General features: G+C 45.3%; 1 protein-coding gene across 12 annotated transcripts in view; it reads right to left on the reverse strand.

The window, feature by feature from the left end:
* The window catches only part of NEO1 (neogenin 1), a 169,824-nt gene that overhangs the window by 6,576 nt on the left and 137,521 nt on the right, over positions 1–25,727 (reverse strand). For 4 of the 12 annotated variants that reach the window (XM_064668559.1, XM_064668555.1, XM_064668561.1 and 1 more), the window contains exons 14-26: positions 24,938–25,048; positions 21,645–21,839; positions 20,918–21,013; positions 19,617–19,840; positions 16,234–16,372; positions 13,756–13,863; positions 11,209–11,403; positions 10,497–10,529; positions 6,828–6,896; positions 5,929–6,076; positions 4,088–4,326; positions 3,470–3,562; positions 382–540 (exon numbers count right to left, since the gene is read on the reverse strand). In XM_064668559.1, coding sequence (XP_064524629.1) covers positions 382–540; positions 3,470–3,562; positions 4,088–4,326; positions 5,929–6,076; positions 6,828–6,896; positions 10,497–10,529; positions 11,209–11,403; positions 13,756–13,863; positions 16,234–16,372; positions 19,617–19,840; positions 20,918–21,013; positions 21,645–21,839; positions 24,938–25,048 — 1,809 coding nt within the window. The remainder of the gene's footprint in view (positions 1–381; positions 541–3,469; positions 3,563–4,087; positions 4,327–5,928; positions 6,077–6,827; positions 6,897–10,496; positions 10,530–11,208; positions 11,404–13,755; positions 13,864–16,233; positions 16,373–19,616; positions 19,841–20,917; positions 21,014–21,644; positions 21,840–24,937; positions 25,049–25,727) is intronic. The other 8 variants (XM_064668564.1, XM_064668562.1, XM_064668563.1 and 5 more) reach the window with 5 other exon arrangements.

The raw sequence follows: 25,727 nt of genomic DNA on the forward strand, positions 1-25,727 counted from the left end.
GGAAGGTTAACAAATGTCAGCTCTCGGTAGCCAAGTCTGGACCCTTCTCCTCTCTTGGTTTGAAATGGTACTAACCAGGGGAAAAGTTACCACATTAAGTAGCTCAGATTTAATCTGGTGTTTCAGGGCTGAAGGCCTTAGCATAAGGAATCTTCCTGTTTGTGGCTGTGTATAAAACATGGAGCTTCCTCTTCCATCATGTGCCTCAAGGATTTGCACAAGTAAGCTCAACCTATCCAGGATTTTGTCTGCACTTACACCCACGTCCTGAAACCTCATGGAACACCACAGTGGGGACTGACCGAGTTTCAGGCTTTGATTTCCACACGTTTTGCTCCCGGTTCCATGAAAGCAACACGTCCCTGGTGGTTTGTGTCTCACCTGTGGAATTGGCCCTGTCTGAGTGGGACAAGGCCGTGCCCAGGGGCCAGGGGCTGGGCTGGTGGTGGAGGTAGCTGCGGGTTGGAGAGGCGAGGCTGCCGGAGTGGAAATGGTGGTGGGGGTTATCGAGTGAATGGATGGGATGAGCACTAATCACAGCTGTGGATGAACACAAGACAGAGAAACACTTAACACACACACAGTGCTTGTGGACTGAAAGGCACCACATCCCTCCCTTCCCCACACAGCCACTCGGCAGGGGAGCCAGACCCTCAGCTGGTTCACAATCCACCTTAAATTCCTGGGTCATCAGACCCGAGTCGTGTACAGGACAAAAACATCACCTGATTACAGGCCAAAAAGCAGTACCAGCAACTTAATTCACATCAGGATCACCGTTTGATTTCAAGGAAGAAAAAAGTTCAGATGAAGAACAGAGAGAATATAGATCTACTATCCACATATAGTGTGTGTGTTAAAAAAGAAACAGCCCTTTGCTGCCTCATATCCTTCCAGGATTTTTGTATTTCAGTACTCAAAGAAGGAGCTCACTTGGTACACACCATTACTGCAAATTATGCTAAAATGAAAGAGACTGAATTATCCTAAGAGGTAAATAACTAGATCTAAGTGCTCCAGTTGGGGGGAAGCCATGGGAAGGTGTCTGCAGGCTCAGAGTTAAACACACAGAATGGTCCTGGTGGTGCTTCCTGAGAAAGGGCCTCACATACCACTGTGAGCTTCCTGTGGAGCTTCTGCAAAGCCTAAATGACATTATATTAATGTTTCCAGTTACTATAAAACACAAACCTACTGCTGGAGGCCCTCAGAGCTCTTGAAAACAGGATAAAAAGTCAAAGTCACTAAAACGACCTCAAGCCCTGAGGCACCAGCAGACCTTGCACCTCCTTCCTCATCCCACCCGCCCCAGCCAGCTGTGCCTGGGCCTGGTTTGTTCTCCCTGGGCAAGGCAATGGCTAAGAAAGAGAGGGAATCAGCCAGGCTTTTCCAGGGAACACAGCAGGACTGGCATCACAAAGGGCTGTCAGAGCCAGGGCTGGTGCTGCAGGGAAATCACATCCATGGCTGTATCTGCCACAATTATCACATCAGCCTGAACACAACCAGCAGGTACAACTGGAATTACTGCCTCCCAAAAATGTGTATCATCCTGTGTGGGATGATATGTAGGTTGTTGAGTGTCTTTGCTGTGAGTTTTTCCTTTGCTACACTGTTTTTATGGAGCATCTTGTGATCCTGTATGAGTTTATCTTACCCTGTGTGTGTCCAGTGCTGCATCCCATTTAGAGAAAAACACTTAGGAGAGTGGAAGGTAACACTTATTGCTGCCTCAATCTGTTATGGGGTCACCCAGGTCTGCCTCCATTGTGTCCTAGTGCCTGGCATGGGACAGGAACTCAGCAGAATCCCACAGCTCAGTGTCCCTGTGGGACACCGTGTCTGACACAGACCAACTTGGAAGAAGTAATCAGAGTAAGGATTATTAGTGTAAAACTGCATCCTCTGCTCCCTCCTTGTACATGGAAAAAATGGGAGACAACGAGGAACATCAGAGTGCTTATTGTAAAACCAAGAGAAAAGATGCTATTCTTGTAAGAAGGTTGTAGAACAAGGAAACAGTTGAAAATTCACAAACTGGGCTTATCAGGTCACCAGGACACTTGAAAAAGCAGGTAGAGAGGAAGAAAACTGAGTGCTCACTTCAGGTAATTAAAGCAAAAAGTTATAAAGTGGAAACAGAAGGGACTAATCTGAAATCATTCCTTATTAACACAAGGGGCTGTGGCAGCAGTTCCCTGGCTACAGGTGGAACATGAACACACAGAGCTCAGGGAAGTCTAAAGCTCAGCCCAGGGGAGCTCAGTGTAATTTCACTTCCCAGTTCTGTCCATGCATGTTGACTCCTGTGTTCTCCTGTGCTTGTTACTTGTGTTCTCACATAGGGTTTCAGTCTGGCTGCTCAGAGGTTCAGCCAAGTCCCTTTCCATCTTGGAGTCCTCATTTCAAAACTAGATATATTGTTTAATTCTTAAAATATTTCATCACAACAATAGCAGTAGCTTTGGTACCAGGGAACGATCACTGCAGGGGTAAACAGAGTCACCCAGAAAACAGTGAGCACAACTCCTGCAAAGGAAATCACTGATCTCAGAGTTTCAAGTCAGTAAATATGTCAATAAAGGGAACCAGCAAATACAGCTGAATTTTCAAAAAGGCTCCACTCCAAAGGTCAAATATTAAGCTGCTGCTGAGGGAAGGCTCTTGTATGGACTGAAAGATGGTTACAGATACAAAACCAAGGAAGGGGCTTGATGGTGGATTATCAAGACAGAGGAGAGTGAGCAGCAGATTCCAAGTAGCAGTGCCAGCACTGGCTTTAATCAGTTTTCCTTCTCAGTGAGCAGACATGGAAGCAATCAGAGAAATCTTCCCATTTGTCAATAATTTTAAGGTCTCTGGGGTAGGCAAATGCCATTCTGGTGGCCAGGAGCTCCAGAAGGGCCTCACAGGGCTGAGTGAGAGAGCAAAGATTCCAAGGAGCTCGTAGTAAAGTCAGAGGAGGCTCTGAGAATGGCAACTCAAGAGCTACAGGGGATGGAGCAGCTGCTAAAAACGGGGAGGGGAGGCTAAAAACGTGGGACTGCTTGGGCTGGAGAGGAGAAAACCAGCAGCTGAGAACCTGACAGAGAGGGAGCAGCTCTCTGCAGTTCCTGTGGGACAGCTGGGCACTGGCAGAGTTCAGAGGGAATGGCTACAAAAAACAGCCAAGCCCACAGGCTCTCCCTGGGAAGCACCAGAGTGGGATGGACAGACACTGGACACACTCCTGACTCTCCTCCACTCCTCACTCCAGTGCAGCTGCTCCTTTTCCCCTTTTCCCTTAGTCTAACTCTGCCTTTCCCATAAGGGGCTCTGGGGCCTCCTCTGAGCTACTCCCACTGCAGAGAGGCTGGAATTGCTCAGGAGCAGTGAGCAGGAAGGTGTGGGTGTCCCTGTTTGTGGCATCAGTGTGGCTGGTTTGGGCGCTCCCCACTCCAGGAGCGGGAATGGGGGGCTGGTGACTTACGCTGAGGTGGCTGAGAATCAAAAGGCATCATCATCTTGGGCCTCATCCCCCTCCTTCCTGCCAGCGTGGACATGCTGTCCTCGGACTCGTGTCCTGAGGGAGAGACACTGGGGTTACTGACCTGCAGCTCCTGTGGCACCTGAGCACTTCAACCCCCCCTCTCTTTAGTCCTGTTTGCAGTTCTGTGAGTCACAACTGATAAAAACAGCTCTTTCATCCTCCACCAGGAGGTGAGAAGGGCACAGTTATTTGGTACTGGAGAAACTCTCCAGGCCCCAATACAAACTTGAACTTCTGGCACTGGAGCTGTGGGCTGAAAGGATGTCACACACAGCTCTCAAGAGTTCATTTCAAAACACTTGTTAGGTGATGTTCCAATTACTAGCCAGTATTTACCAAGAGAAAATAATGAATTGACTCCTGGGCACTCAATTTCCTCACTACAACACGTGATCCATCCTTTTTAGGGAGTCTTAGAAACTAGGAACAAACTCAATTCACTACTTGAAAAATGAGAACAAAAGAGAGTGACTAAGTAATATCTCAATAAAGTGATTTCACCACTCAGAGTCAAATGTATTTAACACCTCATGGCCAAAGCACTTGTTGATCTCTCACCTCTGTAGGAATTCCGCCTCTGATGGATATTGCTGTCCATGGAATTGTCAACTGGGGTGATGTCTTGGGAGTTGCGAGGGATTGGGGTGTCTGTCATGATGGGATTGGGATCTGGAGACTTATCAATGGGTTTGAGCTCCAGTCTCTCATGATGAATCCAAAGGTCAGGAGGCTTGACATCTTTGGAGTTCCCCTTGTACTTGTGGGAGCCATTCACCGATTTGCAGGCAGCACGTTTCCTGGGAGGGAAAACAAAGGAGATGTTCTCAGATGTTCTTAGGTGTCAGCCTCACCTGTTGAAAGGATTTCCCTCAGATCCTGTGTCTGCCTGAGCAGAACCTTCCCACCAGGCAGGGCGCTCTGAACTCTGCACACAAGCCCAGCCGACATCTCAAAGCACGTCCTGCAACTCTGATGCCATGAATTTGTCCCCAGTGGTCCCACATCCTCCAGCCCTGTGCTCTGCAGCCCGAGCCTGCACTGACAAAAACTGAGTTTGCAGTGCTTGTGGTTGTTAAGAGAACATTCCAACCATGAAGTGAAGGTGCACCACGCTGTGCCCCTGCTCCGGGCTCAGCTCCAGCAAGAGCTGGAGAGGGAGGGAGCAAACAGCCAGTTATCCCAACAGGATGGTGAACACTGAGGATCAATGACAGGAACATCACTTTCAGCACTACTCAGACTGAGGAGCTTTTCATGGCTGTGGAACAGCAGCAGCAGGAATCTACGGTGAGGCAGAGATTTGGGACGGTGGAATTTGGGAAAAGGAAAACGTAGGGTTCCAGCACTGCCCTCCACACTTGCTCCTCACAAAGATGGGGGAAGGTGTTCCCTCTGGGTGACCCAACTGCTAGAACTGGTTCAGATATGGCTCAGTACCAGTGGGCAGAGCCTCCCACGGAGGTGACTCCCAGCCAGACGTGCTCCCACGTCCTGCCCTGACCCAGCTGAGCCCCTGGCACACAGCAGGAGTGACTCACTGCTGGGGGCTGCTGTGTAAGGCAGGTGCCATTTAGAAACTGAGGTTTCACAGGGCTGTTTCTGCTCTTTGAAAATCAAATGCATCTCTGGGGCACAGGCCCATCTGCATTGCCCTCTCCCAAGCACATCCCCCAGCTGCCAGACATTCCCACATCCCTGCTCCCTCTCCTGAACAACTTGCATTTTTGCAGGATGGTTCAGCTTCAGCAAAGCAAGTGGAGATTATCTTCCAAGCCTAGCTTTTAAAAATCTGTTTTGCATAACAGCATCTTTTCAAACTTAAAATACAGCTTTCAGCTCTGGTCTTTCAAAGAACTTGCAGAAAGAACCTTCAGGAGCCTCTAAGTGGGAGAACTGCTGCTGTGGGCTTGATTCAGGTGCTCTAAACGAGGGAAGAATTCAGGAACATACCTATATTATGGATTTTGGAGCACTTTCCTAAGGAGTCCAGCACCTGATTCAGATTCCACTCCAGTAATCTGTCTAAAAACTGGATATTATCATGCACAGCTTGTACACCAACTTCACACAGTGAAGGACATGCTGAGAGCAGGAGTGAGAAGCTGCCTGAGCTGTGGAGTTCTCCCAGCTCCAAAGAGATGGACTGGCTCCAGTTTGGAAACAATATTTTAAACAGCAGCTTCTCCTGAGAGAGGGGCAGGTGCAGGGACACACGAGAGCATTGCCCAGTTTGGGTGTGGACTCCTGATGGTTTGTAACTCTGGAACATGGATTAGGAAAAACAGACCTTCACCATCTACAGCCTGGAAGACTTAAAGGAATAAACACTACAGCATGATCAAGAAAAGATGAGGTGCCAGGATGAGGTGGGACAGGCAGGGCAGGGCAAGGGCTGTTACTTTTTCTGGTGCGAGGTCGTGCGGCGGGTGCAGAAGACGGCGACGATCACCACGACCACGATGGTGATCACCCCCACGGACACGATGATCACCAGGAGCATGTTGCTGTCCAGGGGAGAGGTGGGACTTCCATGGGGACTGTTACTGCCTGTGAGGGTTTGAGATGGGAGAAAGGGGTTATTTATTCCATAGAAAAAGCAAGGAATGCAAACCAAAGGTGTCTGGCATCCTACAGATGGGCAGGATGAGATGGTTGGTCTGCCTGGATCTCTGAGAAGTGCTTATTTTTCTGTCATTTGCCACCTGTGCTTCTGTACAATTGTTGAGCTATAAAAGGATTTATAGATCCATTCCCAACCAGGTCTATCAAAACTTAAGTTCAGCCAACTCAAATAGTTACCATATAGAAATTCAACAGTTAGTCTAAGGAGAGTTAGTCTGGGATCTTGCTAAAACCCCCACACCACAGGCACCCCCTTGGAGCCAGAAACCACCACACTCAGTATGAGAATCCTACAGGAGTCACTTTGCCCTGAAAGAATAATTTTATCAAACACTACTGAGCGTTACCTCAGGGCAAGGTGTCCCCAACAGCAACCAGGGGAAGAAGGAACAGGAGGTTTTTCCTTCCTAATACGTTCCTACTGAAATAATTGTCCACTTGTGCACCACAGCAGCCCTTTAAAACTCCATGGGAAGCAGATCTGCTCATGGGAATGCCAGGAGAGTTTTGCCAGACACTCCAGGCAGGAGCACCACAGCAGGAGTGTTACAGGACTTACTGAGTGGGAACAACTGTGGAGAAAAGTTATGGGACAGATGCCAGGAGTGTTTGCTGGGTGAAAGACCAAAGGGAAATGAAACACATGGAAATGGAAAAGCTTTGCAGCAACACTCACCTCCAAGGGGGGGTTTGTAGTCCGGTCCTAAGTCCACTGGGCGACTTCCCTTCCCTGCAGATCCCGAGGCTGAAAAGGCCGGATATGTTGGAATGTTACACACACACACTTTAGCACCTCTAAGTTTCTTTTAGAACTTCTCTATGCCCCCATGAACAGTTTTTCCCTCCTTTTCTCTCCCCACATGATTTGTCTTTGCACAGCACCTGCACTTCTCCAAGAAAAAAAACTTCTCCGGAAGAACTCTTCAAATGTTTCCTGAGTTATTCTTTTGCTAACTCAGCTCGGGAGCCTCTACTAATAGTCATTTTTAAAATGATAATAAAAATCATTTGCAGCAATGCACAAGTACATGTTGAGGCACAGGGCTTTGCCACACCTGGACTGACAGTTAATCATCCTGAAACTGGAATTGTCCACGTTTCCTCTCCTAACACCCCATTACAGCCAGTGTGGGAGACTGGAAGTAAGTGGAGGATCCAAAGCACAGTAAATGTAATATTAAGGCCCAGCCTATCCCTAAAAACCTGCTTTCAACCCCATTCTCTTCTGTTCACAAGTGACAACGAAGCCTCACAAAACTGTTGTTGGTGAAACCCAAGGAAACCAATTCATTAGTTACACCCAAACCCTGGCTCTTTCCCTCTGTGCTTTCATTAAAATGCACTCAATGCAGAAATTGGTGAGAAGAATACTGTAGTGGGGGAAATGTTCAGCAAGGTGCAAAGAACAACATTCCTCTGGTTGCAGGAATCCAGAATATTTTGCACATTTTTACATTGTTCTACCAAAAAAAAAAAAGAAACCAACAAACCTAACCAAGAAGTCAGGCAATTTGGCAGTTTCTCAATCAGGAGAAGGATTTTTTCAGTTAAAAATCCCCTTTAATCAAGAAGTAATAAGTGTTAAAGGATGTGTAACAAATGGAAACTGTGAACTTCAAGTCAGAGCCTGTAAATTAGTCACTGAAATCAAGACAAATGGCAAAACCAGCCAAAGGGAGCAGCAGGAATTCTGATTAAACCTGGGCAGGGTAATAAGGAGGAATGTTCTGTGTGTACAGCAGGAGTTCCAGTCTATAATGATGGAAAAGATGTATTGCAGGACAAATGTGCCATGAAAAAGACACATTGCACTTGCCAGGGCAGAGAAGACCCTGCACCCAGTGCTCTCCTTTTGAAGCACTGCACTAATAATCCTGCAGCAGCAAAGACAGAATTTTACAGCATTTTAAACAGCTCATGTTTGATATATTTGTGTCTGGATGGTCACAGAACCTGCACTGAAAAGATGGGAAAAAACCCTAAATGAATCCTCTGGATCCCTGAACCTGGCACTGAGGAGCTGCTGGATCTTCCACCCAGCTGTGGGAGAAGGGGGGAATAAAAATAACCAGCAGTATTTTAGCAGGACAATTAGACCCCCTGAGCATTTCTAGTGCAGCAGCTGGAGCCTTAACACAGGTGAGACCATGGAAAAGGGGGTGGATAGGACATGGTTCCTGCTTTATGCCCATCTTTCTGCTTTATGGAAAACAGGTATTTTCAAAAAACTAAATGTCAGACTATAAACATAGTTGGTAACAGTAATTATGCAGATATAGAATAATATATATAAAATATACTGCATTTAGGTTTCCCAAAAACATTTCACTGTGTCCTGTACAATCCTTTGTTAAAACAGCATCATAAAAAAGCAACATGGCACCCATTAACAAGATGAACTACACATTAACTGATAAGAAAAAGAATTAGAATTGAAAAATCATTATTCATGAAGAACATTTCTAATGAGTTCTGCAAAGACCTGTGCTTGGCCAAGGGTAGTTCAATATCCTTAATAACACAAGGAAAGAGAAGGAAAATTATGCCCCTGAGTTTAACAGGTGACATAAAATCAGGGAACAGGGAAGAAGAGAGAGGATGTGCAGTGCCACCTGCACCTGCTCCCAGAGCTCACATCCTCCCAGGAACACCCTGAGGAATTTAGGATGAAATTTAGGCACCCAACCAAGATGCTTCTCAGTATCCAATTCCTAAAACCATGGATGAACAGTTTAAATTCCAGAGAGTCCATCTCTTATGCAGTACAACCTATTCTAAGGAAGAGTTTAGGACAGCATTTACTTGGAATTGGTTTTTATTTAGCTTGTGAATCTCCAGGTATGGGCAGCCACACAATGTGTGTGACTTCAGGATGGTTTTCCAAGGATCAGAGACCTTAATCTTTGCTTTTGGCCTAGGCCAGTGCAACTCCTTGAGGGCTGACAGCAACTGTCACTAAGTTCTGACACGAGCTCTGTGCTACTGAAGTGTGTGGAAAAACAGCATCATGTGCTTAGTACAGAAGAAAAACATTAAAGCAGGGAGAGAAAAAAAAAGACAGAACCATCAGGGCCAGAGAATCAACCCATTGTAGTTTGGGTCCTTCCCAGTCCTGAGGAACTTGCTGGCTCTTTCCTGAGAGTCCCAATTCAGTGATGCTGTCACAGAGCAGCTCTTCAGCTCCTTTCCTGCATTTCCTCCACCTTCTCCTTTCCTACACTTAAGCTGCTGCCATGATTTATAATTTCTGAGTGTTTCAAGAGGAATTCTGAAACAAAACTCTCCTGGCTTTTATGATTTATAAATAATGGGATAAGAATTAATCAAATTGTTACTAGAAGAACACGTTACTTTAGGATGGATGGAAGATTCTCTGCTGAAATGGGGTTAGAACAGGGCAGAATAGAAAACAGCAACTTTTTCCTAAAACCTTTTTAACCTTCCCCAGTTCCCTCCTGCTGCACCTGGGCACGGATGGTTTCAGGGAGAGCAGCTGCTCACCCCCAGGCACCCCAGATCCCAGTTCCCACCTCTGGCACAGGGGCTGCATATGAATTTCCTCCCTAATCCCCTCCTATCAGCAGTATTTGGTGCACAGGAGTAAAAGCATATTTAATATATTACTGCTAAGTAACAAGTTGCAGAGCCAAGTCCAACCCTCAGCCCCTTTAGGATCTCTCTAATTGCAAGTCTAAGCTGTTTGCCAATGGCCTTTTAAACTCATCCCTTCAGACTAATTCTTCCCTTTTTATTGGGCTTGTAGGTTATTTGGAAGAAAGCAAGAAAAGCCCTGGGACATTCACCTTATAATTCCATGTAGGAAGCCTCAAAGCTCCCATTTTCCAAGCAAACATTTAAAAGCCTGAAGGCTTTTAGGAGCCAATGCCGGGCTCCTCAGGAGAGTCTGGACTCCAAAGGAGCTGACAGACAGAATCTCTCCTGCACAAAGCTTTCCAGAACGAGCATCTTTGCCTTTCTTATGACAACAATCCTGGATGTGGAGCTCACAAGCAGCACCTGTGCTAATAAGAATCTGTTTGATCTCCACCCCCTCGTGCTGAGGTCCTGCAGCAACAGGCAGGGGCTGGATGGCCCATCCCTGCAGAAGGGTCCCCACCCACATGGCCCTTCATGGGACCCCTGACTACAGAGATCACTTTATATTCCCAACACCAGCCCACACACAGGACTCCCAGTTCTTCCACTATTAAAACCACAACAGGAACTCGCCCATTTCCAGTCAGAGCAGCAGATATTTGTTTCATTTAGAAAATGCAACAGCACATGGACAGAAACCAGGATGGGTGAAGGATGGAGTGAAGAGAAATGTTGGCTGTTCATTTACCTTGGTCATTGGGCATTTTATCTGAGGACTCAGCTATGGGGCAAGCACAGGGAGGAAAAAACAAGAGAGATCACAAGGCTTGAAGAGTGAGACAGAATTTCAAGTTTCACACAGCACAGGCAGACTGGCTATAGCTCCTTTCTGACCACCAATACTCACGTGGAGAAGTGCCCAGGGCCAGGTTGGACAGGGCCTGGAGCAGCCTGGATGAGTGGAAGGTGTCCCTGCCCATGGCAGGGGGTGGGACTGGATGATCATTAAGGTTCCTTCCATCCCAGTTCTATGATATGTTTCCACGATGATAAACTCATAACTTTTTCTTTCTCCCCCCTGAGTACCTTTCTTAAGCTATCTCTCATTTGTACTATTTACCACCTACCCACCACCATCAGTTCTTGATTCAGGAGCCTGCTGTGTCCCATGAGTTCCCCCTGCACCACCCCAGTCCCAGGGAGCAGATGTGACACAGTCCTGGAGTGTCACTGTAGCCAAACCTGGGATTCTCATAACTAAGGATCCGAGAGCAGTCACAGCACCATGAACCAAAGAGCTGAGCACCACCTGCACAGGGATTAACTCCAGGCAAGAGCAAGACAACAGAGAATTCCGCTCTAACCCAACTCCAGCCTTTCCCAGTCAGTGTAAGCACAGACTGCACGCTCCTGGTGCTCGTCCTTCTGGAGGAGCTGTTGGGATCCAGGTGCCACTTTACCTTTGGGGGTTCTGAACTGCACGGCCTCGGACATGGGCCCCATTCCCTTGGAGTTCCGGGCCTGGATTTTGAAGTAATAGGGGGTGTCCAGGGTCAGCTCCTGGATCTGGTGGGTCAGTCTGTTCCCCACGACCGGCTCGATGACCCAGTCGTGGATCTCGGCGTTCACGTCCGTGCTGTAGTAGATGATGTATCCTGTGCCCAGGGGAGAGCAGGAGAGTCACCAGATCACACAGAAAATGAGGATTAGGGGGTTGCTAAGGGTGTTCTCATTTTTCCCAAGACTAAGAATGCATCCAGACCCCAGCCACCCTTCCCATCTGTTATACAGCGAGAGGAAAAAAGCCCTTTAAAATATCAACATCATTTCTGAGCACTGTTCATGGCACATGGAGAAACTGCTCATTTCCACCTCTTTACCTATTTATAAGTAAAATAAGATAATGGTGTTGTTATCAAAACATTCTCAAAGTATTACTATTATATTATTAATATATTATTATAATACATTATTTAAATAATGTTCAAACCACAAAACATTCTCATGCACAGCTCAGCAACATGTGTTCAGTAGTTTATAATTATTTTATTTTCAGTGTATTAACCAAGTGTTAATGCACAAAACAGTGTTTTCCAATGCATTAACAAAGATGACAATAATCTGAAGAGTACTGAGGTTGTCCTGCACATCCCAGGAAAAAAAGGTATGGGAGGAGTTTATGTTCTGTTATTGAAAAGCACTGCAATTTTAAAAATCAACATGAAGTAAAAGCTTTATAACTTTTTTTACATACGAAACACAAAGCCTCAGCATAAAATATATACTTGAACCAATATAGATGTATATATATAGATATGATTTATTATATATTATTATATTGTCTATATGCTATATTACAATAATATAATATATTATAAATATTATAAATTATACTTATGGTGCATATTATATTTATATATTATTATTTTTATTACTTTATATTATTTATATTTATTTAGTATTTTACATCTATAATATATATTATACACACATATATTTAATTTTTATATATATATATATATATATGTAGTGACAGTTCAAAGCACTATAGTGGCACAAGCAGTGAGTTAACTCATGACTGTCCTAATTATTCAGCGGGTTTAACGATGCACATCAGGAACCCAGCCTGGCCCAGCTCAGATTCCAAATCCATCCCAACCACATCCAAGGGAGCTGCAAAGCCACGTATTCCACAGACAGGCTGCCCAGGGCATGGAATGACATCATCCCTCGGCTTTTATGGCACTACTCAATGCACACAGTTAATGACTCATTAGTTAATGACTCATTAGTGGAGCCTGGAGCTGTCCCTCAGCCGGGGCTGTTCCCACCAGAGGGCACTCGACCCCCACATCCCAAGAACTGCCTCATTCCCTGGAAAAGGGAAGCTCATGCTTGGTGCACTCAAACTTACCAGTTAATTACTGTTTTATTTGATGTTTTAACCTGCTGTTTATGCACAAACTAATAAGCACTGGATGCTTTTGTTCAACCTATGTGGATAACTAAGGTTGCACTTCAGAGCAGACACTGCGAGGGCATTTTTTCCCAGGAAAATGGGCTAATTTTGCTCATTTACCACGTGCTGGTCTCTGTATGTTGTTCCCCCTCTCCCCTGAGGGCCCTCAGTGTCGGATATTTGTGCCTGCCCTGCCTGAAGGCCCCTCACTGGCCACCACCAGCCAAGTCCTTTCACCTGCACTTCAGATAAAGGCTCTTTTTTCTCCACTCAAACCTTCCTTCCCACAAAGAGGAAACATCTTGCTGCCTTTTCCAAGGGATCTAATTCAATTCAGTCTCCTGTGCAGAACCTGGGCTCCAGTCCTGCCTAATCAGGTGATCCTGCACCGTGGTTAATTCTGAGCACAAACCCAAACCCATACACTGCAAACAATGTGTCATTAAAATCTTATTTAAGCTTAAAACCTGGCATAAAAACAAAGAAAAACGGAAGTGAATTATTTCAGAAAGTCCTTGGAAATGGGAATCCAAACAGAAATTACGGACAGGAATCAGGACTTATCACTTTCTGTACAGTGATTTATCCTACGTGGCAGTGATGCACTTAAAGGCAAATAACAGTTTACTCCTAATGGTTCTGTCAGGGGACTAATAAACTGCCTTTAAGTCTGTTCTGTGACACAAAAATGCCACTAAGATGACAAAGAGCACTGGGATGGCTTCTCCTAAATAAACCACTGATGGGCCAGAGGCATTATGGACAATTTCTGGAGGCCTGCTATTAGAACAGCACAATCTGAGGAAGGCAAAGGTTATGGAGATATTTAAACTCCCAATTATATTTCTGGTTCCACTCCAATTTCCCACTGCAGTTAGTTTAGATCTTAATATATTTTTACGAGGTACAAAAGTAAATAATTAATCTGAGCGGCTACAGAGACTGACAGAGCAGATACAGAGCTCTGGGCAGCCCTGGGCTACAGGGAGGGTGGGACACGGCCCCAGGGTCATGCAGCACCCCCTGGGCTCCCCCCTGCCCTGCCCACCTGTGATCTTGCCGTTGGCCTCGGAGGGGGGCTGCCAGTTCACGATGATGGTCCGGGGTTTGCCCTCCTTGCTCACCACGGTCACGTCCTTGGGAGGGGAAGTGGGCACTGCAAACACACAGAATCAGGCTGTCAGACCCACGGGGTACAAACAACACCCTCAGCACCCTGGATTTTTGTTTTAGATGAATGCAAGTTATTTTGGTTTGTTCTCTTCCATGTTAGTTTTATGAATCCACCACCTACTGTCGGGGTCTCACTGATTTACTCCATTCACTGGTGACCTGGAGTGCAGCACCTCCTTCCCAGATGGAACTCCCCCTTCCCAAGGCACTGCTGTCACCACATGCTGTGATTCAGGACTGAGTGAGCCCAGGTGTTCCCAAAAACACAGATCTTTGGACAACTGAGGTCACTGACTTCTCACCTGAATTTCTTCGGTCATCAGAAAAATCATACAAACTCTTGAAAGAAATACATTTTATTTAGGTAGGCACATGAAATATCTCCATATTTTCAGGTTTATGGTGGGACTGAGACCCAGAGGTTGTGGACTCCCCATCTCTGGAAGTGTCCAAGGCCAGGTTGGATGGGGCTTGGAGCAACCTGGGCTAGTGGGAAGTGTCCCTGCCCAGGGCAGGGGGTGGAACAAGATGGGCTTTAAGGTCCCTTCCAACCCAACCCCTTTTCAGTTCTATGACTCCAGAAATGCCAATTTACCATTTAAATCCAAATCAGCAAAGTAAATCCACCAGCAATTTCAAATCTGCAATTGCTGACTGACTTTCCTGAAGGATTATTTGTGATTTGGAAGGAAATCTGCACCATGGAAACATCTGAAAGGAAGAAATATTTGCTGACCACAACTGTCCAACCTTTTTCCTTGGGTTAACTTGGAGTAAATCCACCTTGGATATTGGATATACTAATACAATAACAGTAGCCCTGAGTGCTTGCAGTGCTTCCTGCATTTCAAGAGTTTTATTTAAGTTACCAATTAGAAATTCATCCCTCCATTCCTCTGAGATGGGCACCTGGTGTCCCTCTGTGAGGAATAGGTGGGAACCAGGACAGCCAAAGCCCAAAAGTTACTGTAAATATTACCCCAAATACATAAAAAGAAGATTCAGAGGAAGAAAAATCAGGAAATCACTAACACTCAGCCCAGGATCCCATATTTTCCTTCATCATTAATTGAGGAGCAAGTCCTACACAATGCTGCTACTCATGATATTCCAAAATAATGAGCTCAGGAATTTGGCCAGTCATACAAATCACAAGATCTTTTACGAGAAAATATATTTAGCCATTTTTTTTTTCAATTTTTTTTTCTTAGTTCCCAAGTTTTTAGGTCACATTTGCAAATATTGTCTATAACCACTTCAACTTGGGATTTCCTATTTAAATGCAACGAGACCTCCTGCATCATTGCTTGTGTGCTTTTTGAGGTTCCAATTCTCTGTTAAGGTCTTTATCTCTGCAAATTTTATAGTCCCTGCCCTTGGTGTAGAGTTATGGGTGAGGATTGTATGTGTCAGCAAAAACAGCAGAGAGTGTTTTAACCTGGGAATAGTCACTGGGATGGGAAAGGAGCCTCAGCCCAGAGCTGGTCCCACATCATGGAATTCCCTCCAAAAACCACAACAGTGTTTTCAAAAGCAACTGAAGCTCACAAATGGGTTTATGGGACTTCAGAGTGAGTTCAGAGATTTCAGATTTTATCCAGGTTTTGCTTTTTCTCATGCCTTGTTACAGAACATTTGGGAGCTCTCACTAATTCTTTGCACGCTTGATTTTTTGGCTGTATTTTAATTTAGCATAAGAACTCCAGGCTCATTTGGATGGGCTTTTTGTCCTTTACAGTTCATCTAAAGAGAAACCTAAGCATAATAAGCAGCAAATTTAATTGCACAAAGTTCATTTAACACTGCAGGATAAAAAGAACTAATGAGGGGCAGGTCGGGGGAGAGGGTCTGGCCCTCAGTTACTCCATGGGCCCAAGGTTTTCCTTGGCAGCTTTTCTGTTCTGAACAGGAATTTAGGGCTCATTTGGATGTCTTAATTCCTACTGTGATTTTTTTGTCTTCATTTGCCTCATGCACCTCCTCACTCTGTCATAATTATCATCACACAGCAAATTTTAATTATTATTAGCTGAAGTATTTTCTTTGTATTTGCTATTAACGTGCTCTTTTTGAGACGTTTCAAGCACACACTTTATTCTCTCCTGCTCATGAATTGTGGTACATTATTCATCACTTCTCTGTAATTTGATGTAAATTCTCCTGCATGCAATCATCCCTTGGAATTTTGAAGTATGTTGTTGTTTTTTTAATCAGAATTTCTGACTAAACTATTCAGAAGAACAGCCCCCCCCCCCCCCCGCAAGTATCATCAGCAGAATCATTTAAAAACCAGAAAGCTGGCAGACCTGGCTTGATTTCTTTCTGCTCAGCCCTCCCAGGAGCCCAGCAGTACCTAGTTCAAAGGTGGTCCCATGTGCTGTCATGCTCCAGGTGCTGGATCTGCGGCCCTTGGTCACCATCACCGAGAACTCGTACAGGGTGTTGGGCTTCAGCCCCGTCACCAAATAGCTCAGGGTGGTGGCATTGGCAGTCTGAAAGAAAGGCAAGAGTCAGGAACTGCTGAGCCATCAGTCACAGCTCTCAGGTGTCTCCAACATTTCCATAACCACAGCCATTAATTCCGGGAGGTTTCTCCTCTCTCATGTAAATTCCTCAATCAAGGATTAACGTGCAGTTGTTTTACCCTCAACTGGAGATTCTTCCTGCAATCAGCACGAGATTTAATAGCAGTCAATTATAAATTAAGAAAGGCAATACAAGGTCCAGGGCCCACTTGTTATGCAGTGGCTAAATCACTGTTTACCTGGGGGGCTAATTTACAGCATTTCATTAACTGGGGAAAACAATAAGCCCAGCTAATAACAATCCTGACTGAAACCTGGAGCTGCCTCCCAGATTCCTGCAGAATTTTCAGGACATTCTTAAATATAATAAACAATCAACTAAAGATACACTAGAAAGATGTGAAGAGAACAAAGCTTTACTAATACATAGACTTTTTCCAGAACAAGATGGTTATCTAGGATCACACACAAAAACTACACATCTATTGAACAGAAATTTTAGAATTTCTAAGTAAGAATTTCTATAGAGAATTTCTATTATAGAAGATCTTACTAATTCTTTGCACACTTGATTTTTTGGCTGTATTTTAAAAAGAACTCCAGGCTCATTTGGATGGGCTTTTTGTCCTTTACACTTCATCCACAGGGAAACCTAAGCATAATAAGCAGTGAATTTAATTGCACTAAGTTCATTTAACACTGCAGGTTGTTATACATAAATAGTGGAATTTGTAACTCGGCCATTTTTAAATATCTGGTATTTGCTATACGTGGCTTGAACATCAACAGAATGCACTGGAGGCTGTGGGAAGAAAAAGGAAGGTGTATTTACAGATATGTATATTCCTTACCTTGACCTGCAGTGATCTAAACATGGTATTAAAGAGTTGTTTCAGTCTTTGACAGGGCCAACAACTGGGTACAGCCACTGACTCCAGAAACAACACCTCCAGCTAATTAATTTTCAAGGTAAAGGCACATTTCTTGGGGGCTCTGTGAGTAACACAGTCCAAATTCTGCAGAGAAAACCTTGATTTGTCAAGTATCAGGGAGAGCCTTTTTCTCTTACCCTGGCTGGAAGTCCAGGAATTGTGATCCAAGGGATGACTGTGGTTTGTGCCAAGTATTTTGCTCCTTCACCAACATCACAGGGGTGGTCAGTCATCAAGGGCTCATATAATGAATTAAAATTAAATCCTCTATTAACCTGAAACCTTCACTTGGTACACACTCTGAGTACCTTTGGAGTAAATGGATTGTGGCTGACGGGTTGTGACAAAGCTGGACTGGGCACAGCTCCCTGGGAAAGGAGGGAGCAAAGCCCTTGGCCTGGGACAGCGAGGGAATGACAAGTCCAGAGGAGAAATCTTGCATTCTGAGCTGCCTTACCCCCAAAATGCATACCAGCTCTTCCTCTCTGGAATGCCTGTGGGAATTCCAACAGCACTGGAACATTCCAGAGTTTATAGTTCCTGGTCTCTCCCGGCTGCAGCCAAGCTCCTTTCACAGGTTAAGTTCTGGTTTTCCCTATGGCTCTGAATCTTGGTATCTTTTAGTCTCCCTGCACATCCCACTGGATGTAAATCACACATCAAGGCCCAGCTGGAGGCTCAGACTTCTCTCCTTTCTCCAGTTTTTAACACCACTCCCAGTTTTTAAGATCCCAGCCTATCCCATGGTACCAAACCCCACTCACTCTCCATAAATAGTACCCTGAACAATTTATTTCCCTAAAAGATCCGAGATAAGGTTTAATATTTTTGGTTCTGCTTAAGAGCTGACTGTTGGATCCCAGGGAGCTGCAGGACAACCCCAGTCCCCAACAAAGGCTCTTTGGAAAACTGATCCATGTTCGTGCAGCAACACGGTTCAAAGCACAGTGGAGCCTTTTAGGAACTGTATCCCATCTGTTCCTGTGTTTACAGGCTCCAGATTGACACAACTCCTGTATAAATATAGGAAAAAAAGGCTCCTTAAGGTGGAACCACTTGTGTTGGGAGCACAGAGCTCCTTCAGCAGCAGTTTGGGAGTGCCTGAGAGAAACAGGGGGCAAAGGGAGAAAATCTGAATGGATGGCTCCAGCACCCATTGGGATGAGAGGGATGGATGAAACCACCCTGTGCTGAACAGATGCAGCTCTGGATCCTGGAGAACAGAGTTTCTGTGCCCAAGGCTGTGGAACAGTCGCAGGATGTGGGTTCTCCAGACATCCTGGGTGCCACATGGTTAAAGCAAAGACACTCAAACTTCTGTCCTTTCAGGCAAATGCTTTCTACAGGGAGTGATTCTGAACTATATTCCATCATTACATATTGGCTTTGGTCCACAATAAAACTTGTCACCCACTGGCCACCAGCACCAGGAATGGTGGGAATAGTTCATTTACCACTGAGGGTGGGGTTTTTTTAAGCAATTAACTCCAAAAACTGTAGCTTTCTTTAAATCACTCCTGAGACATCCTCTGCACATGACTCAGGAATGTGGGCTTGCCTTTAGAGGAGGAATACACTTCTAATAATATTTTTTTGTTTCAATAAAAAAAAAATTAATCTGGACCATAACAAGACAGCTCTGCAGGAGCGTAAAGGGGACTCCACTGGCTGGGTATTTTAACAACCAGTTCCTCTGAGCCTCATTGTAAATGTGAAATTTGCAGTCAACACCTTTGAGGCCTCCAGATAATCCTGAAAATTAATAAAAAAATCCAACCAACCAACTAAAAAAACTGAAACCCCAAATCCAGTTTCCAAATCAAAACAGATGAAAATGGAGGAAGGCAAGGACATCATAAAGTTATTGTTGTGTATTTTGCATCCATTCAGTTCCCAAAGGAAAGGTTCACTATTGACTCGACATGAACAGAAAAGGTTGTAAAAGGAACTGAAAACCACAAGAGTCAATCTTTTCCCTGCAGGACTCACCCCCAAATTCGGGTTCTCTGCTGGCTGGGGAAGAGGCAGAGAGTCAGTAACACAGACCTTCCAAGTGTCCAACTGTCCCTGTGCCCCTGGCTCCAGAGCAGAACACCCTTCTGGAAGTGCTCTTCCATCCACTCCCACAACTCCCCAGCTCCAGCTCTCTCACCCACAGAACACAAAACCAACCTGGAACAACCCTGCCCCTCCTGGCACAGCTCTGCAGGGTGTTCTTACCCTCAGCTGCCACCTCAGCACTCCTTGTCCCTGACCCCCAAGGCTGCTGGAGCCAGTACCTTGTACTTGGTGTTGGCCGGGATGTTGGTTTTCCAGCGCACTGTGTAGTACCGAGCGTCCGTGATCTTCTGGTTCTTGGGCAGAGAGTTGTCTGCCCACGTGATCCGGATGGTGTCGTGGCTCAGGATGGAAGCCTGAACTCCCACCGGGGGCATCATGGGAGACGGGTCTGGCACTGGAGTGTATGGAGCATTAATAACAAACAAATCAACCTCGGAAGTGTCTGGGGAATCGATGGGCAAGGAGTCGGGGGTTACAATTAAAACGGGAGGAGGTGGCATTTTAATGTAAACCAAAACAAAAAAGGGGAAATGCAGGGTAGTGCAATGAGATGGAGGGTGAGGAATGGAGAAAAAGAGAGAAAAGCCAGAGTTAATAGGTGACATCAGACTGGTCAATAACATCACTCTTGCATCTCTTCCCTTCTATAGACAGTAAGACAACACAGACATGCTGGTATAATACTTAATGGTATTAGTGTGCAGTGCCCTCAACCGTGGCCTGAGAACCCCAAAGACACAGCCATTTTAACTTCATTTTCCTCAGGATGTCCACTGAGTCCTCTTCCAGAAAACAAGGAGGAGAACAAAGACCTGGACTCCTTCTGGATGGGGAAATGTCACTTCACACACAGGGAGCTCCCAGCAGCTTTTAAAGCATGTTATGGGCATCGAGTCCCAAGTATCAGACAAATATACAGTAACTGTGAACTGCAATTGCAGTGTCCTCTATAAAATGTCTAAGGATTTTAGTCCTGCTCTTCAGGACTAAACCAAAGTGCTGCACCTACAGCAAACCCCTCGCTGGTGTCACCAGAGAGCACAGCGAGCCCTCACATGGCAACACCTCACCTGCAAACCATTTCCTCTGCTTAAACTCTTTCAAAATTAAAACTTCCACCAACTTTTTGGTGTAAGTGACAGCAGAGTGAGACTTAGATAAAGCAAACACACATCACATTCAAAATCTCAGTGTAAAACACCAAAAAAGCTGTATTTGCCCCTAAACCCCGAAACAAGGGCTGTGCCTTTAGAACAGCACCCCCAGGCTCTGGGCTCACGTAATGTTAATGTTGGGAACAAGAACATCTATCAGCAGCTGACAGGTAAGTTCTGTAGTTTCCAAATGGCCCCAATTTTAGGTGGTTTAATGTGAGACAAGTGAGGCAATCCCTGAGCAGTGAGGGCAGCCAGTTAAAGGGATGGGGAGCGCTGGGTGGCACGGACAAACCAGACTCTTCCATCCCACACCACCACATTCCAGCAGCTGGGCAGGACTGGGAAGAGTCCCTGCTCCTTACCAGAGTGGGGCCGGGTCACGGCGCTCTCGTACAGAGGGATCCCTTCCCCCACGTTGTTAAAGGCCTTCAGGGTGATCACATAGTGGGAGCTCGGGTCTAAAGGGAAAAAAGAGATTAGAATATCAAATGAATCCTATTTTCTGCTTCTCCATACCCTCTTTGTTCAGTATTTTAATTTTGAACTGAAATATATGAAATAACTTGATTTAATAAGAACTGCAAGTCTCCCTGCAGACCTTCTGTTTGTGTTCCCAGAATCCCAAACCGGTCCGGGTCGGAAGGGACCTTAAAGTTCCTCTCACTCCTCTGCCATGGGCAGGGACACAACAGCTCTCATCAGTGGAAGTCTCCAGTCACAGCAAATCTCCCTTAAGTACAGCCAGAAGAGCAGTGAGGAAAAACAATTTAAAATGATCATTTTATGCTGCTCTACTACAAAATAACTCCAACCTCCGATTTTATGGAACTTCTCAATATTAATATTTCTTTGGCTTTCAGGCTATTTTACCCACCACAGAGAATTCTGTGGAGGGGTGAATCTATTTCCCTTTCCAAGTAGCTGCCAGTGAATCTTGGTGACATTTCAGCTCCTTTTTTTGCCTGAAGCCACCTGTTCTGCAGCTCCAGCTGGAGAATGAGGGGCCCCTGCTGCTGCTCAGCATGGAAGGGGCTGTGACAAGGGCTGCAGGAGGTGACATGGGCAGGGCTGGGGATCCCCCTGGCTCACCCAGGTTCTCGATGGTGTAGTATCTCTGTTTATAGTCCACCTTGATGGTCTGGGCGTGGGGGGAGCCGATGCCGTAGCCGATGGCGTAGCCCCTCACCACCACGTTCTGGTTCTCCGGGGGGGTCCAGCTCACCACGATGCTGGTGACCAGGGGACGGACGTGCAGGGAGCTTGGAACCTCAGGAACACGAGTTTCTGTCAAGGAAAAATGATGGATTTCAAGGCTTTCTCTCAAATAAAGGTAATTCCACGAAGAATGTGAGGTGGGAAGGCCAAATGAAGCACTTCTACTCTGTGTGAAATGAGCACGATCCAATGGAAGAGCTTTGGTGTCCAAGGGAGAGCAAAGAGCTCCAACAAACAGAGCTTTGGACACTTGTATTTAATAGATCCTCTCTTTAAAAGAAAGGGCAGTTGTACTGAAGAAAGTATCACATCTGCTCAGGGCAGATTTTCTGGATGGTTGTGCATCTTCTCACCAATTCTTCCAAGCATGCATTAGATTTATCCCATCCTTCCCCTCCACAAAGCAATCTGCTTCCAATTCCATCACATTCCTTACTTGTGGGCATTAAAGGAATTATACTGAAAATCCTGATAACGAAAAAAGGTTCCTGAGCTTGTTGTAGCATTAAATAGGATATTGCAAAGCTCTGAGAATGCACCCTGCATTTGTCCTACACTTGTTGCTGCCTAAATCCCTGTGTTCACATAATTCACAAAATACAAGCAGAAACTACACAGCCAAACTAAAAGATCAAAAAACAGAGAGTCTATATCAAATGTTCAAACCCCAAAAAGCAACACAAATCTCTTCCCAACCCACGGAGAGATGAAATGTGGATCCTTAAAACCAGGACTTCCCCAACATGCCATGGTAAGCCTCTCATGTTTTTACTATAAGGTTTTTTCCCTACTGTTGATTTGAACCTAAAAGCAACCTCACAACTGTCCCTGCAGTGTCCACAACTTTGGTTTAACTTCTAGAGAATAAATAAGACTTTTGTCATCCCACTGGAGCTGCTGTGTGCCCACGGATTATAAACAATTCTGTGCAATAGCAAACTGAGCTCCCCACTCTAAAATAAAAACAAGGACTTCTGCTTCCTGCAGGGATTTAATTTTAATGAAACATGCTGCATTTCTCTAAAACCATTTAATAAAGCACCACAAAAGGATTATTTGGATCACAATACAGCACTGCCCTGCCAGCCCAGGGGGTTCTGCTCTCCAGCTGACACAACCCATCAATTAAAGTTCACAAATATCAAACACAGCAAAGCTCCAAGTGCAGCCTGAGAGGTGACATTTTTAACTGCACAGAAGTTGGTGCACAGGGGATAAACTTTGTACAACACCTCCTGCTCTGCACTCCTGGGGCATCTGCACCAACACAGGATTGTCACACTCCAGCTCCCCTGTACCTTGAGGAGACTGTCAGGTGAGTTATTTTCTATTTAAATTCAAAAAGCAGTCATAGGAATGAAAAGAAATTATGCCTTCCCTGCCTACTGAACCTGAGAAGTGCAAGATTAGCTGTAAATACATTTGCATGGTGTTAAAATTATCCACATGAGCTTCCTAAAGAAAGAAACTCAAAAATACACATCATCTCCCCAGTGTGCACATACAGAAAGTTCTCACACATGTACACAGAACGATCTGAATACCAGGTTAGGTTGTCTTAACTGTGAATTTTTTATTACTTTATTCACTGGAAAGAATATGCAGAAAGAAATTCAGATTTCCTGCAAGGACTGCAACATTCCAAATTTAAATGACAAAGTCAACAGAGAAGGAAAAGGTTCCTTTCTTCTCCCTCCTTCTGCCCTATTTAAATTTAAATTTAATCCTGATGCTATCCTCTGGCAAAGCATTGTTAACTCTAATTCAGGGACCTTTTCATTACCTCCTGAAGTGCCTATTTACAGAGCTCTGCTCCAGTTTGGGGACCTCGTGGCTTCTCAAAGCTCCACAGTTGTGTCATATCCACTTAGGGGAAGACAGACACACAGATCAAAGTGATTTCAACTCTGAAAAGTCATTTGAAATATCTACAGACCTGAACTGCACTGTTAACACTGGAGCAGGGAGAACAAGGATTAAGTTGAGCATCAGCTTTGCAGAGCACAGAGACTGGAGCAGGGGCTCTCCAGGGCTTTCTGAGCCGACTGTGAAGGATCTTCCAACAGTGGAGAGCAAATATTGAAACACTTTCATTATTTCATCTTGCAGCTGCCAGGAAAGCTGAACCTGAGGCTGCACAGATGTGAAAGACACAGCTGGATCCTGTGGCACTGAGATGGAATGACCCTCTCAGCTCCTTCCACAAGGCCAAGAGAGAGTGGTCCCCAACAAGCAAAAGGGAACTTGGGTGCAACCCACTAATTTTGGAAATGGGAGCAGTGCACCCAGAACCACCAGCTCCAGGCAGGCAGTTCCAAAGAGATTCCCCCCCAGCCATCCTTTAAAAATAGACCTTTCTTCCATTTTACTGGCTCTTGGTCAGATCTGGGAGATACTCACAAAATTGCTCCTTTGAATTCTGCCAGAATCAGGTTCCCACTTGTAAATTATTCCACTGTAGGAAAGACCAAACGTCTGGACCAACTATTGGAGGTCAAAATTTGTCACAGAACATTTCCTACTTTAATTGTTAAACTCAGCACTGGGAAAACAAGCTGTTACCATGGTTCTGTATATCACACATCATGAATCCATGGATTTGGTGGAAGAGACTTCACTGCTGATGGGAGATATGGTCTGAAAATAGAATCAATCTCCCTTTTCTCCTCAGGTGGCAAAATAACAGCACAGCACCAATGAAATATGGGAGTAGGACTGCAAAGGGCTGTGGGGGACAACGTTTTCCTTTATTTATTTCTTTCCTACTGTGGCATTTCATTGTCACCCATAATCAGGTATTTTACACTTAGTGCCAACATACAGCACCAGAAAGTGTAGAAGCAGGGTTTGATTCCAAGCCATTTTGTTGACTTGGCAAGAATTTTCTGTTAAAATAGAAATCAATTTAATAAAAATTTAATCATAAATAAAACCCACGGTACAATTAGAACACGGTAAAACCGACGGGTTTCCCTTTACCAAAGGCAATGAAATTCCAGTGTGCCCTGCCCCTGAGCTGGGATAGTTGTGAAGCCTCTGAGTTGTGATGGGTGTGATGCCCCTGAGCTGTGATGGCTGTGAGGCCTCTGAGCTGTGATAGTTGTGATGGTTGTGAGGCCCCTGAGCTGTGATGACTGTCATGCCCCCCATCCCAGTGCTGCTCTCACCGTCCAGGTCGCTCTCGAAGGTCTCCGCTGACACCCAGTCGGTGGCGGGGCCGGTGCCGTTCACGGTCATGGCGGCCACTCGGAAGCTGTACTCGGTGCCTCGCTCCAGCCCTGCCACAGGGACAACCCCAGGGGTCAGCACGGGAATTCCCACCGTGGGCAGCAATCCCAGACCTGACCGACACACTGGGATAACCTGATGGAAACAAACCTTCCACCCCACCCTGCCACCGGAACGCCGTGAGGTCAGGGCCGGGAGCAGCCCCTCAGCCAGGGGACACCAGGGAGGGGACACCCGGGGCTGGGATATGGTCCACGGTCCCACAGACTGCTGGAAGGGACTCTGAGGTGCTGTGTGCAGCCAGCTTTAATTCACAGCTCTTAATTAGTTTTAATTACTAATTACATCCACAACTAAACCTAGGGGTGGCACAGAAGCAGCAGGTGAGCAAACTGTGCAAACTGTTTAGTCTATGTAAGTGTCTATAATAAAAAATTATAATAAAAATAATAATAATAATAATAAAAATTGAAGCAGTGTGAAAATTCACTCAAAATTTGATATATGGAACATCCAAACATATATGGATATATGGAACATCCAAGACAGGCTTTGTTGTGACAAAAATATACTCGAGTTACAGGAACATCTCGGTTCTGAGAAAACTGAGACTTACTGTCATAGCTGGAATTTCTGAGAAAAAAAATCAGAACATCTTATTAAAAACTGCATGTTCCTCCTCTAGAATTTCACAATTTCTTCTCTTTTGACCAACTGTTCATTTACAGA

The sequence above is a fragment of the Pseudopipra pipra genome, chromosome 12, assembly GCF_036250125.1.
Source record: "Pseudopipra pipra isolate bDixPip1 chromosome 12, bDixPip1.hap1, whole genome shotgun sequence".
In the NCBI taxonomy this organism is placed as follows: Eukaryota; Metazoa; Chordata; class Aves; order Passeriformes; family Pipridae; genus Pseudopipra; species Pseudopipra pipra.